The sequence below is a fragment of the Rhinichthys klamathensis genome, unplaced genomic scaffold (assembly GCF_029890125.1).
Source record: "Rhinichthys klamathensis goyatoka isolate OS25496 unplaced genomic scaffold, OSU_Roscu_1.1 h1tg000264l_1, whole genome shotgun sequence".
NCBI lineage: Eukaryota > Metazoa > Chordata > Actinopteri > Cypriniformes > Leuciscidae > Rhinichthys > Rhinichthys klamathensis.
Genome location: NW_026606785.1, coordinates 735,476 through 749,789, shown reverse-complemented (window position 1 = coordinate 749,789; position 14,314 = coordinate 735,476). Strand labels below are relative to the sequence as shown.

Sequence of the window (14,314 nt, the reverse complement as noted above, 5' to 3'; positions counted from 1 at the left end):
AAAGGATATCGAATACCTGAGAGAATAAGCCAGGTGGATTTCTGGCCTTTCCCACTAGGGTTAAAATCACTCATTACATTCAAATCTGTACAGACACAGCCTCCCATACAGCAGCCATCACACGCCAGTGTTTTCAACCGAAAATATGATGTCATGTTGCGTTTTGCAAGTAATATTTAGGCAGTTGTCATAGATTTTAAGAAAGTTTAAAGGGTTAATTCACCCAAAAATGACAATTCTGTCATCATCTGCTTCATCAGCTTCATCAAGGGCTGAGCGGTATTACCATGCATATCGTGGCAGTGATATAAATATAAAGTAATATGAAGTGCCTATCGATTATGGAAGGTTGTGTCCGCCATGGAATAAAAAAGGCTATTGTGACTTTATCTCATGAATTGACTTTTTTTCTCACAATTGCGAATTTATATCTCACAGTTAAAAGAAAACTCTCAATTTGCGGGATATAAACTCGCAATTCCAAGAATAAAGTAAGAATTGTGATATTAACACGCAATTACAAGAAAAAAGCCTGAATTTCAAGATATAAACTAGTAATTGCGAGGAAAAAAAGTCGGAATTCTGAGACATAAACTTGTAATTGCTAGAAAAATGTAAGATTTGTGATATAAACTTACAATTGTGAGATTTTTTTTTAAAATTGCAAGATATAAACTCGCAAAAGAAAAGTCACAATAGTGATTTAAACTTGCAATTACGAAAACAAATCTTGAATTTTGAGATATAAACTCCTAATTGTGAGAAAAAGTCAGAATTGTGAGATTTAATTTCATAACTTCATTTTATATTTAATTCATACAGACTATGCAGTGTTTTATTTTTTACATTTGATTATTCAATTTCTGCGGTATGTTGTACCTGAATACTACAGATAGACCTAAAGCACTGTTTGTTTCATTTGTGCCATTGTCACGATGCAAAAAGGCACCATAAAAGTAGTGCAATATTGTGATCAAGTCTGGTTCCACACAGGCTACTGCATATTGATTTTGGAGAGGGAGAGATTACTGATGAACGTCTTCACCCTCAGGGAAGACATGCAGTTTGGTCTGTACAGCATGACTTTAGTGCTCAAGTTTTATAGGCTACTTTAATGGACCTTTTTTTTTTTTTGAGTTTGGCAGCACCCATCTCCATTCACTTACACTGTACAGAAAAGAGCTGTGTGATCATGGACACATTCGTGGTCCACATGAGACGAGTTTTCATTTAAGGATGGACTGCTGCTTGAAGAAAGTGAAACATGCGTGATTTATACGAGTGTGTGAGAGGATGCTAAAAACATCCATGATTAAAAGCACATGAACCAAAGCTTCCAACATATACAAATCTAGTGATAAAGAGCCAGAAGACGCATGTATTTTTCATGAGTCTGTGCTTTTGTAGAGCTCCACTGTGCTTGAGCTCAGAGGTCTGCTGTTTCTCAGCGTCTTCACGGCCCCCGAACCCTGTGACGAGACAACCAACAGATCAACACCACTGCACTCATCTCACGCGCCGACCCAACCGGATCTCACTGCAGAACTCAACTGTGTTACGAGCTGCCGGTTTCATGTGATTTCGTACATTGTACAATCATATAAAAACGAATAAATGTTAGCAAGAAAAATAAGCATGAAGGCACAAGGGCGTATAAGCAGACTGTACGAATTCAAAAGAATTAGCCACCAAAAATGAAAACTATTATGGATTTCCATGAGATTGTGCTGTCAGCTTAGCTAACAGGGAACGTTAGGCTAACGTTCGCAAACGTTCTTCTAGTAATGTCAATAGAACATTCGTCTTTAATAACGTTAGCACAAAACGTTACGTATACAACGTTCGCTTAGCATTTTTTCTGAAATGTTTTAGTAATGTTTCGTTCAAAGAACATTCACAAGTAACGTTCCCATAATGTTCGAAGAATGATCCAGTGGAATGTCTCCTTAAAGGTGCAGTGTGTAATATTGACAGCTGGTGGTTGAAATAGGTACTGCAGTCAAAATACACAATATTGGAGAGGCATCCAATCCAATCCTTCCTCCTCAGACTCGACGCTCACAGGGTTGCCAGATTGAGGACACGCAACAGGAGCAAGTGCAAAGGACAGGTCTTACACTAGAAGTTGATGAGTTGATTTATGCATGTTTTAATATGCCATATTTAAGCGTAGAATCTGCAATCTCTGACTTTTTCACTGGCTTCAATGGCTGCAATACGCAGTGCGTTTCACCAACTGGCAACCCGGGGTGTCGAAATACTATTGGGTAAATTGGCAGTGGACGGGATCACAGAAAAAACGCACATTTCAAAGTATAATAACTGGTTGATGCATCGTTTTTCAGAGAAACGAGTATGTTCATTCATGTTTCCTAAACCTCTACAAACATATTACTGTATTTATGTGCTTTAGTACAGTCAAAAAAAAACAAAAAACATACTGCACCTTTAACCAAGAAAAAAACATAAAAAATTGGAAACATTCAGAAATAACGTTTTCATAACTTACTGGGAACGTTAGCTAACCGTTCTTAGATTATATTTTATGTTACCTGGGATCCCTAAATCATCTCACCTGAAAAGAGTCGTCTTCATCTCCATTACTGTTCAGGTAGCCGAGGGACGCGGCTCTCTTCATACTGTGTGGGAAGACAAATAACTCAGTCGTTGCATTGACATAACGTACCAACCCTTCATAGGCATCAGGCAGTGAAGTGTAGCTCATCACCGGCACAATGTAACACTCATTAAAGGGATAGTTCACTTTGAAATTAATTTTTGATATGTTTTAGCTTACCTCAAGGGCATCCAAGATGTAGGTGTCTTTGTGTCCGCAGTAGTTTCAATTTTGATATTTTTAGGTCAAACCGTTCTTGTCTGTCAGTCATATAATGCAGGTCTATGGTCACCACCTCAAAGAGGTGACGTACACGCGCGAGAGATCACTTCCGGCGCTTTCCGGAAAAGACCGAAGCGCCGGCGCCCTCAGATCACTTGGACGTGGCTGTGTTTACAAGAGGTAAAAACGATATAAATACTGTTCGTTTTCTCACACAAACCGCTCGTTTCGTGTCTTAGGCCATCAATGTGTACTTACATTTACGAGTCATTAAATCATGTTTAATTTGGACTTCTCTGTGCATGCTCTTTGAGGTGGTGACCATAGACCTGCATTATATGACTGACAGACAAGAACGGTTTGACCTAAAAATATCAAAACTGAAACTACTGCGGAAACAAAGACACCTACATCTTGGATGCCCTTGAGGTAAGCTAAAACATACCAAAAATTTATTTCAAAGTGAACTATCCCTTTAATCCCTGTGTTAGTGTGTCTCACTTTGAGTTGCGAGGTTCTGGTGGCATCGTTCCCTGGATCTTCTTCACCAGCATCTCGCTGCTTCTGCGCAGGACTTCCCTGAGCTTCCCGAAAGAGCCGCTTCTCCTGAGAGACCCATCCTGAACACACACACAGTCTCACCTTATAACCTCTGTTATATTTTGGATGAAAAAAATGTTTCCATTTTTTTTTCATGGAATAATGCAGTGTTTATTATAAATGATTTATCGGTGCACATCATTATTTTTTTAATTCATATTATAATCTTGAATCAGAGTAACTTCCTCTTGCAGCATCTCTTCTCTTCTCTGATGACGAGGGCGGGGCTATAACCTGTCAATCACATGAGATCAGCTAATAGCAAACCACAACCATCCAATCAATTCCCCACAGACACAATCAAGCCCCGCCCACATCTGTTCTTCAGGCGGGACATTTTGTCTTCGCCGTTTTGGTGATGTGAAGATTGAAATTTTGAACACAGAACACACTTATTATTGTGTTTTACCAGACCAACAAAGACAAAAAAAAACATTGGTATGACAAACACAATGTGGAAAGATTTGATGATAATGATGCCAAGTTGCTTCTTATTTTAAATGGAATTAATTATGGTGTTGACCACTCTTCCAGTTACTGCCCTCTGGGAGGCGTTATAGGACAATCGCCTCTAGAACAACTCGCTTCAAAAATAGTTTCATTCCAAAAGCAATACACCTTTTGAACTCTGAACGCTGAGGACTGTGGATTAAGCATGACCCCTTATGTATTATGTATTAATGTGTTTGTCTGTATGTATATGTATGTTACTTTATATGTTTAATGTTTACTGTTTAATGTAATGCTGGAACCTGTACCAAAGAGCTGTACTGAAAACAAATTCCACCAGCCTGGCTGTGTGGTCATTAAATAAATAATAATAATAATAATAAAACACACTAGTATCTGTGTAATTTACATAAAGCTCAGATACTATCATGCCGATCCTCGTCAATAGATGGCAGTGCAGCGTCTAACACCTACAGTTACACGAAGAATAGCAATGCTAACGTTAGCTAAAGAAATACTGAATGCACTTAAAGGTGCAGTAAGCGATTTCTGAGAAACTACCATGGCCTGTCCAAATACCAACACTTGCGGTTTTTGCACTTGACCACTTGTCTGCTTATATGACGTATATCCGGAGCTTGGCCACAGTGCGCGTGAAGATTTATCGTCTGCCTCATTACTTAAAGGTGCCCTAGAATGTTTTTTTATTTTATTTTATAATGTTTCCTGGGTTACCCTTATAATAGTAGTATGTTTTTTAGATAAAAAATAATCATAATTTAGAAATAAATGGCATTTTTCCTAGCCTGCTTTTAGCCTCTGATTTGAACACTCTGTTTGAAGGGGCGTGTCTGCTGTGGGATTCAGTGTAACCGCGGCCACTGCTGTGATTGGCTGTGGGATTCAGTGTAACCGCGGCCACTGCTGTGATTGGCTGTGGGATTCAGTGTAACCGCGGCCACTGCTGTGATTGGCTGACATGCTTGCATATGAAAAGCTACGCATTACATGTGAAACTCTCTCCCGAATACTTTTACTACTGCTATTATACGTTTTTACTATAACAGCTATCGAGATTAACGAATCGTGAGATGTTTTTAAAGTATTTAGATCTATTCCCATCACATAAAATGTTGCCGTGATGAGCATTGAGCAGATGACAGTGTGTTGATTGCGAGAATGAAGATCTTATCATTGCAAAGCAGTTTCTGCACTCTCTCTAATGCTTTCACCAATGCAAACACGATGATGTAAATACAGTAAGAGCTTCGTTGTGCAGTAACGTGCGTCATTGATTTCATAACGAGTTTGGCAAGTGTCCAGATAAACTCGCGCTGTGTGGAAAGATTGTTCTTTGATCGCTTTCTGTATATAATTTGTTCACAATTTAAATACGATTATTTTCATCCTACTAAAAGAAACGATGTGAAGTTGATATTTTAGTCACTGGCTTGACTTACTGATGCATAAACAGTATTGAACGATTTTGAGAGAAAGATTACCTGTCTGAACTTGAACAATTACACATCAGAAAGTGTTGCTTGGTAGCTCGATCCGAGGCCAGCTCTGTATTGGCCCAAGTTGAGGAAACAGTCGGTGAAATGTTTGGAAATTTCCAGAGAAAATAAAGTTAACCCATTGTTTCTTCAGAGGCTCAGATGAAGGAACTAAAAAATACTTTTGTGTTCATGTGTGCATCCACACTGAGCAACTGCCATGCTTCGGCTGCGCAGTTCCGCCTGGCATTGAGGGCTGGCATTATGCAAATATTTGGAGGCGTACATATTAATGATCCCGACTATTGCGTCACAGTCGGTATTGTGTGGAGAACCGACCGTTTTTCAGGGGTGTTTTTCATAAACGTGAATTAAATGAGAACGCGAAAACAGTCCAGTTTGAGATTCACTCTATGTCATGTCCACGCACTGAACTCTTGTTATTTGACTATACCAAGGTAAATTCAATTTTGAATTATAGGTCACCTTTAATCTCTGCCTGATAGTGGTGCTTCATTTTCAAACGTTTTACAAACTATATACTGTATATTCTCTGCACCATTTATCTTACACTGGAAAGTTTTCCTAGACATGACGCGAAATCACACCAGTTCCTGAGCGTGATGAATTACGGCATACTGTTAGCCTCAAAGAAGCGGTAGCAGAGATAGAGTGGATTTAGTGTGTGTTGAGTGTACAGCGCTTGGCTATTTTTCAGACCCAGGACAGTCTTGCGCACTTGTGGGTATTACACTTTGTTGATATTTGAATGCAACCAAAACAAACACACCCCTCCCTTCATTGCTCCGCCCCTAAAATGCACAAACATGCAATGCAAGGGTGGATGTTTCTTTGTCATAGCTGATGCGAAGCAAAATAATGCTTCGCAAAAAATAAAGAGAAGATGAACGAACGACAAGGAAACCAAAACGAACATACAGTACACAAGAGTATATACCAGCAAGAGTTGGTTGTTAGTGGCCAGCAGCACACAGTTAAAACCATGTTACTCACGTATGGAGCAGAAACAACGCAACCTCTGTGTCCATTTTCAGGCCTTCCTGCAGAGGTCTCTCCAGCGCTGAAAAGCTTTTCTAATATTAACACGGGTCCTAAAGCTCTTGCCTGATCATAACACTTCTTTTCCAGTGATATTCCTTTGAGCTTTTCTCTTTATTAATGTCTCTCAGCATCTCTCTTTCTACAGTCTTTCTTCAAATCTCTCTCTTGCTCACTCTCTCTCCTCCACCATCATGAGTGGACACTCCCCCTACTGCTGATTGGCTCACTTTCTCTCTCTTCCCCATCATGAGTGGACACGCCCCCTACTGCTGATTGGCTCACTTTCTCTCTCTTCCCCATCATGAGTGGACACGCCCCCTACTGCTGATTGGCTCACTCTCTCTCCCCCATCATGAGTGGACACGCCCCCTACTGCTGATTGGCTCACTTTCTCTCTCTTCCCCATCATGAGTGGACACACCCCCTACTGCTGATTGGCTCACTCTCTCTCTCCTCCACCATCATGAGTAGAGGATGGATACCCGAACCGAGCCCGGAGACATATTTTGAAATGACGTTCGGGTTCGGGCTCAGTCACGTCGGCGCAATAAGGCATTGAACATTTGAAATTTAAAACAGCTTATTATAATACTTAACTGGATGCAAATGTTTGTTTTTGTGATTAAAATAAATTTAAAATATCACCCTAACATCCAACTTCATGTGTGCGGAAATTTGTTTATGTTGCTGTGACAACGCACAACACGTGCGTGCATAATATTGCATATTTGGCTACATGTGTCTGGCAGCGCAACGATGGAAGACGTTAAAAATAAGTTTGCCTCAGGAGATTTTAAAACCAGCCTAAACATTGAAGGATGGATTATGTGAATAGATCCCATGTTACAGTTTTATTAGCCACACAGTTTTCGAGAAAAATGGTAAGAGTGATTTCCATTTCAATAAGCTGCATTTGTGTTACGTTAATGTTTTGTTCTGTTAGCTTTGGCAATTTTTGGTAGACCTAGCTTTGTTCATTTAATTTCAATTGGCTATTTGTTTGGGCCTCTTGTGCGCGCCTGTGTTAACATGCGCTTTGTTGGCCGTGTGCGGCGCACGCTGATGCGTTGCGCACATCTGTAAACATTTCCGAATGCCTTCCAGTTGCTAAATAAAAGCGGGCTTTCTACACAAACAAACGTACGTGTCATTAGTATGAGAAAAAAATGAGATTTTTAACTGTGTCGGGCTCGGGTCGGGCTCGGACATAAATATCTTAATGCCTGTCGGGCTCGGGTCGGGTTCGGTTACTGCCCTGTCGGACGCGGGATGGGCTCGGACAGAAAAATGCGGCCCGATCCGCACTCTAATCATGAGTGGACACTCCCCCTGCTGCTGATTGGCTCACTCTCTCTCCTCCCCCATCATGAGTGGACACTTCCCCTACTGCTGATTGGCTCACTCTCTCTCTTCCCCATCATGAGTGGACACTCCCCCTACTGCTGATTGGCTCACTCTCTCTCTTCCCCATCATGAGTGGACACTCCCCCTACTGCTGATTGGCTCACTCTCTCTCTTCTTCATCATGAGTGGACACTCCCCCTACTGCTGATTGGCTCACTCTCTCTCCTCCCCCATCATGAGTGGACACTCCCCCTACTGCTGATTGGCTCACTCTCTCTCTTCCCCATCATGAGTGGACACTCCTCCTACTGCTGATTGGCTCACTCTCTCTCCTCCTCATCATGAGTGGACACGCCCCCTACTGCTGATTGGCTCACTCTCTCTCTCCCCCATCATGAGTGGACACTCCCCCTACTGCTGATTGGCTCACTCTCTCTCTTCCCCATCATGAGTGGACACTCCCCCTACTGCTGATTGGCTCACTCTCTCTCCTCCCCCATCATGAGTGGACACTCCCCCTACTGCTGATTGGCTCACTCTCTCTCTTCCCCATCATGAGTGGACACTCCCCCTACTGCTGATTGGCTCACTCTCTCTCTCTTCCCCATCATGAGTGGACACTCCCCCTACTGCTGATTGGCTCACTCTCTCTCTTCCCCATCATGAGTGGACACTCCCCCTACTGCTGATTGGCTCACTCTCTCTCTTCCCCATCATGAGTGGACACTCCCCCTACTGCTGATAGGCTCACTCTCTCTCCTCCCCCATCATGAGTGGACACTCCCCCTACTGCTGATTGGCTCACTCTCTCTGTTCCCCATCATGAGTGGACACTCCCCCTACTGCTGATTGGCTCACTCTCTCTCTTCCCCATCATGAGTGGACACTCCCCCTACTGCTGATAGGCTCACTCTCTCTCCTCCCCCATCATGAGTGGACACACCCCCTACTGCTGATTGGCTCACTCTCTCTCTTCCCCATCATGAGTGGACACTCCCCCTACTGCTGATTGGCTCACTCTCTCTCTTCCCCATCATGAGTGGACACTCCCCCTACTGCTGATTGGCTCACTCTCTCTCTTCCCCATCATGAGTGGACACTCCCCCTACTACTGATTGGCTCACTCTCTCTCCTCCCCCATCATGAGTGGACACTCCCCCTACTGCTGATTGGCTCACTCTCTCTCTTCCCCATCATGAGTGGACACACCCCCTACTGCTGATTGGCTCACTCTCTCTCTTCCCCATCATGAGTGGACACTCCCCCTACTGCTGATTGGCTCACTCTCTCTCTTCCCCATCATGAGTGGACACTCCCCCTACTGCTGATTGGCTCACTCTCTCTCTTCTTCATCATGAGTGGACACTCCCCCTACTGCTGATTGGCTCACTCTCTCTCCTCCCCCATCATGAGTGGACACTCCCCCTACTGCTGATTGGCTCACTCTCTCTCTTCCCCATCATGAGTGGACACTCCCCCTACTGCTGATTGGCTCACTCTCTCTCCTCCTCATCATGAGTGGACACGCCCCCTACTGCTGATTGGCTCACTCTCTCTCTCCCCCATCATGAGTGGACACTCCCCCCACTGCTGATTGGCTCACTCTCTCTCTTCCCCATCATGAGTGGACACTCCCCCTACTGCTGATTGGCTCACTCTCTCTCCTCCTCATCATGAGTGGACACGCCCCCTACTGCTGATTGGCTCACTCTCTCTCTTCCCCCAGAGCCATAGAGAGAAAGAGTTGCGACACTCTTTGATGTCGCCGCGACGGCTGTCACGTGGTTCATGTAAGCTCCAATAGTTCCAAAATGTACGCGGGCTGTCATGTTCTTCTATGGACAGACAGCAGCGATTGCATTATTAAACGGTAAATATAAAATAAAACACACACCCAAGTACTTTTTAAGCTGTTATTGCGTTTTGTTAATGTCAGTTTTGCATTTGGAGAGGCAGGGTGACAACTTAGATAAGTTTTAGGCTATATTTTTGGAGGGAAACGCTAGTGTTCATGTTCGCATGGGTAGTAATAGCACTGGCTTTAGCGGCTCTAACTTAACTTTTCCATGTCATTCATCTGATGATGGACGTCTCATGATATTTATTTTAGCACAACTGGGCTGTATTAGGCTATTGATTCCCGTGATCTTGCTTATAAATTCCGCTTCGTGATCACGCAAAGAGGTCTGCGGTCCGTTCAGAGTTCCAACCAACATAAAATATAAATAATTACGCTGTGCATGTACAAATGAATGATTTAGGAGGGAATAGACTGCTCCCATAACGTAGAAAGCAACGACTATATACAGCAATGTTCGGTAAATATTCAACCGAAAAATATTCTTCATAAAATTAAACCGGAGAGATAGTTAATGAGTGAATTAATTATGTTCCTAAATACATATAAGCACATGCATAGCCCTAACCCATTTAAATAAATGAATTGTGTGTGTGTGTGTGTGTGTGTGTGTGTGTGTGTGTATGTATATAATATTATATATAGGCTATATATATATATATATATATATATATATATATATATACATATAAAATATTATTAAAAATATTATATATTATATACATCAGGTTACCAGTTAGCTAACGTTAGTGAAGTGTTGGTCACGTAAGCTATCGCTGCAATTAACCTATTATCTTCCAATAAACATTTACTAAAACTGGCTACATAAAATATAACTACAGACTAGATTCACGAGAGGTCGGCTAATGTGTGTAAAAGTAAAAAAATACAGTAATTTCATTCATTTACCAGCGAACGTACTTCGGAAGCACTGAAAATGAATGGGGTTCAATGGGGGAACTATCAGTGTTTGGAACTATTGGCCGCTCCACGACACGCGTTACTTCCGCATTCCAAAGTTCCTATGGCGGTCTATGGGAGTGGCGCAACTCTTTCTCTCTATGGCTCTGTCTTCCCCATCATGAGTGGACACTCCCCCTACTGCTGATTGGCTCTCTCTCCTCCCCCATCATAAGTGGACACGCCCCCTACTGCTGATTGGCTCACTCTCTCTCTCTTCCCCATCATGAGTGGACACTCCCCCTACTGCTGATTGGCTCACTCTCTCTCCTCCCCCATCATGAGTGGACACTCCCCCTACTGCTGATTGGCTCACTCTCTCTCTTCCCCATCATGAGTGGACACTCCCCCTACTGCTGATTGGCTCACTCTCTCTCTTCCCCATCATGAGTGGACACGCCCCCTACTGCTGATTGGCTCACTCTCTCTCTCTTCCCCATCATGAGTGGACACTCCCCCTACTGCTGATAGGCTCACTCTCTCTCCTCCCCCATCATGAGTGGACACTCCCCCTACTGCTGATTGGCTCTCTCCTCCCCCATCATGAGTGGACACGCCCCCTACTGCTGATTGGCTCTCTCTCCTCCCCCATCATGAGTGGACACTCCCCCTACTGCTGATTGGCTCACTCTCTCTCCTCCCCCATCATGAGTGGACACTCCCCCTACTGCTGATTGGCTCACTCTCTCTCTTCCCCATCATGAGTGGACACTCCCCCTACTGCTGATTGGCTCACTCTCTCTCTTCCCCATCATGAGTGGACACGCCCCCTACTGCTGATTGGCTCACTCTCTCTCTCTTCCCCATCATGAGTGGACACTCCCCCTACTGCTGATTGGCTCACTCTCTCTCCTCCCCCATCATGAGTGGACACTCCCCCTACTGCTGATTGGCTCTCTCTCCTCCCCCATCATGAGTGGACACGCCCCCTACTGCTGATTGGCTCTCTCTCCTCCCCCATCATGAGTGGACACTCCCCCTACTGCTGATTGGCTCACTCTCTCTCCTCCCCCATCATGAGTGGACACTCCCCCTACTGCTGATTGGCTCACTCTCTCTCTTCCCCATCATGAGTGGACACTCCCCCTACTGCTGATTGGCTCACTCTCTCTCTTCCCCATCATGAGTGGACACGCCCCCTACTGCTGATTGGCTCACTCTCTCTCTCTTCCCCATCATGAGTGGACACTCCCCCTACTGCTGATAGGCTCACTCTCTCTCCTCCCCCATCATGAGTGGGCACTCCCCCTACTGCTGATTGGCTGTCTCTCCTCCCCCATCATGAGTGGACACGCCCCCTACTGCTGATTGGCTCTCTCTCCTCCCCCATCATGAGTGGACACTCCCCCTACTGCTGATTGGCTCTCTCTCCTCCCCCATCATGAGTGGACACTCCCCCTGCTGCTGATTGGGTCACTCTCTCTCCTCCCCCATCATGAGTGGACACTCCCCCTGCTGCTGATTGGGTCACTCTCTCTCCTCCCCCATCATGAGTGGGCACTCCCCCTGCTGCTGATTGGCTCACCCTCTCTCTCTCCCCCATCATGAGTGGAGACGCCCCTACTGCGGATTGGCTCTCTCTCCTCCCCCATCATGAGTGGACACTCCCCCTACTGCTGATTGGCTCACTCTCTCTCCTCCCCCATCATGAGTGGACACTCCCCCTACTGCTGATTGGCTCACTCTCTCTCCTCCCCCATCATGAGTGGACACTCCCCCTACTGCTGATTGGCTCACTCTCTCTCCTCCCCCATCATAAGTGGGCACACCCCCAACTGCTGATTGGCTCACTCTCTCTCCTCCCCCATCATGAGTGGACACTCCCCCTACTGCTGATTGGCTCACTCTCTCTCCTCCCCATCATGAGTGGACACTCCCCCTACTGCTGATTGGCTCTCTCTCCTCCCCCATCATGAGTGGACACTCCCCCTACTGCTGATTGGCTCTCTCTCCTCCCCCATCATAAGTGGACACTCCCCCTACTGCTGATTGGCTCTCTCTCCTCCCCCATCATGAGTGGACACTCCCCCTACTGCTGATTGGCTCTCTCTCCTCCCCCATCATAAGTGGACACGCCCCCTACTGCTGATTGGCTCACTATCTCTCCTCCCCATCATAAGTGGACACGCCCCCTACTGCTGATTGGCTCACTCTCTCTCCTCCCCCATCATGAGTGGACACTCCCCCTATTGCTGATTGGCTCACTCTCTCTCCTCCCCCATCATGAGTGGACACTCCCCCTACTGCTGATTGGCTCTCTCTCCTCCCCCATCATGAGTGGACACTCCCCCTACTGCTGATTGGCTTACTCTCTCTCTCTCTCTCTATCTCCCATCATGAGTGGACATTAAAGGCTTCTTATTCTTTAACCCCTCGCCGTACTAGCTTAGCTAACTTCTAGCATTTTCAGAAGATATTGGGTATAGTTGATAATCTGAAAACGGCCAAATGTTGGCTGATTTGTCAGTCACCAATGTAAAGTGGTAAACGTGTTAAAAGTACCTATTAGAAAAGAACTGGATGACTGCAATGTGCCTCTGAGCCCAGCAGATGGCAGAACATGTTTGTAATAGCAGACGCACCACTGCACCAATCTCAGGTTATGCAACTAGGGTTTACCAGGTTAACTATAGCATGACTGCTTTATTGTCGATGGGGAAATCCAATACACTGAGTTGAGTATTAAATCCATGCAATCTGAGATAAGCATTGCCGTTTTGAAGTTGTCCGGCAGAAATTAGCTATGCAAACAGTCTTTAAAGAACTGCTAAATCCAACATCAAGATAAAAAGTAAAGGTTTAAGATGTTTAACAGCACATGTGGCCCTCGAGTCCTGAGATGACCCTTCTCTGTCTACTTTAATCCACACTCAGTGCTGTCACGGTGAAGAAAACGCAGGCAAACGCCAGCTGTGTGACGACTGCCAGTGACAGAAACTAGGTCACAGTGTGGTGAGTGGCTCCAATAAAACATTCACGTATAATTTGCATTTATGCACACAGAGAGAGAGCCCAGGCCACTAATTCCAAGTCTTTATTGGGTCATATGAGGTTAATGAAGACAGAAGAAAGAGCCACATGTATATATTTATACACACACACACACAGTTGAAACATCCCATGAATCTGCAGCGAGGCCTTGAATTGTACAGCCACACTAATGCACGAAACCTGACTGATCTGCCGAATCGCATGAGGGGAATGGTCAACACATGCAGAAATACATTTAGGTTTGTTTAAACAATGACGACGTACTATAAACGTTAAAGTTTTTGCTTTGCACTTTTCACGTACAATCGACAACGTTATCAAAACGATCCCCGATCACACGGATCTGTGAAAATGACTAAAAACGCTGTGTTATTCATGCCAGGCCAGTAGGTGGCGATGTCACTTGGTGAAGAAACACTATAGACTGAATATGTAATATGCATGCGCATGACATCGGCGTTTTCACAGATTCACGTGTTTGTAGTTTACTTTGAAACCCGTTTTCAAAAGTTTGTGTGTTCAGCCCCCTAAAACGCTGTTGTCGTGTAAATGAACGGCCAAAACACATAGAAAGTTTTCAGTTTTTAGTTGCACCTTTAGAGATGTCACGTGTCTTTGGCAACACAAAAGCCTATGATGAATGAGTTTACACTCCTTCACACGTAACCAAAATAACGTAACCACTTTTCCTATCCAATTCTGTCTTCAAAATAA

General features: G+C 44.5%; 1 protein-coding gene across 1 annotated transcript in view; it reads right to left on the bottom strand.

Moving 5' to 3' along the window:
• Positions 1-1,223: 1,223 nt before the first annotated feature.
• klc4 (kinesin light chain 4) overlaps positions 1,224-14,314 on the bottom strand; it is an 82,289-nt gene continuing 69,198 nt past the window's right edge. The window contains exons 14-16 of the mRNA XM_056267846.1: positions 3,341-3,459; positions 2,576-2,639; positions 1,224-1,469 (exon numbers count right to left, since the gene is read on the bottom strand). Coding sequence (XP_056123821.1) covers positions 1,386-1,469; positions 2,576-2,639; positions 3,341-3,459 — 267 coding nt within the window. The 3' untranslated portion in view covers positions 1,224-1,385. The remainder of the gene's footprint in view (positions 1,470-2,575; positions 2,640-3,340; positions 3,460-14,314) is intronic.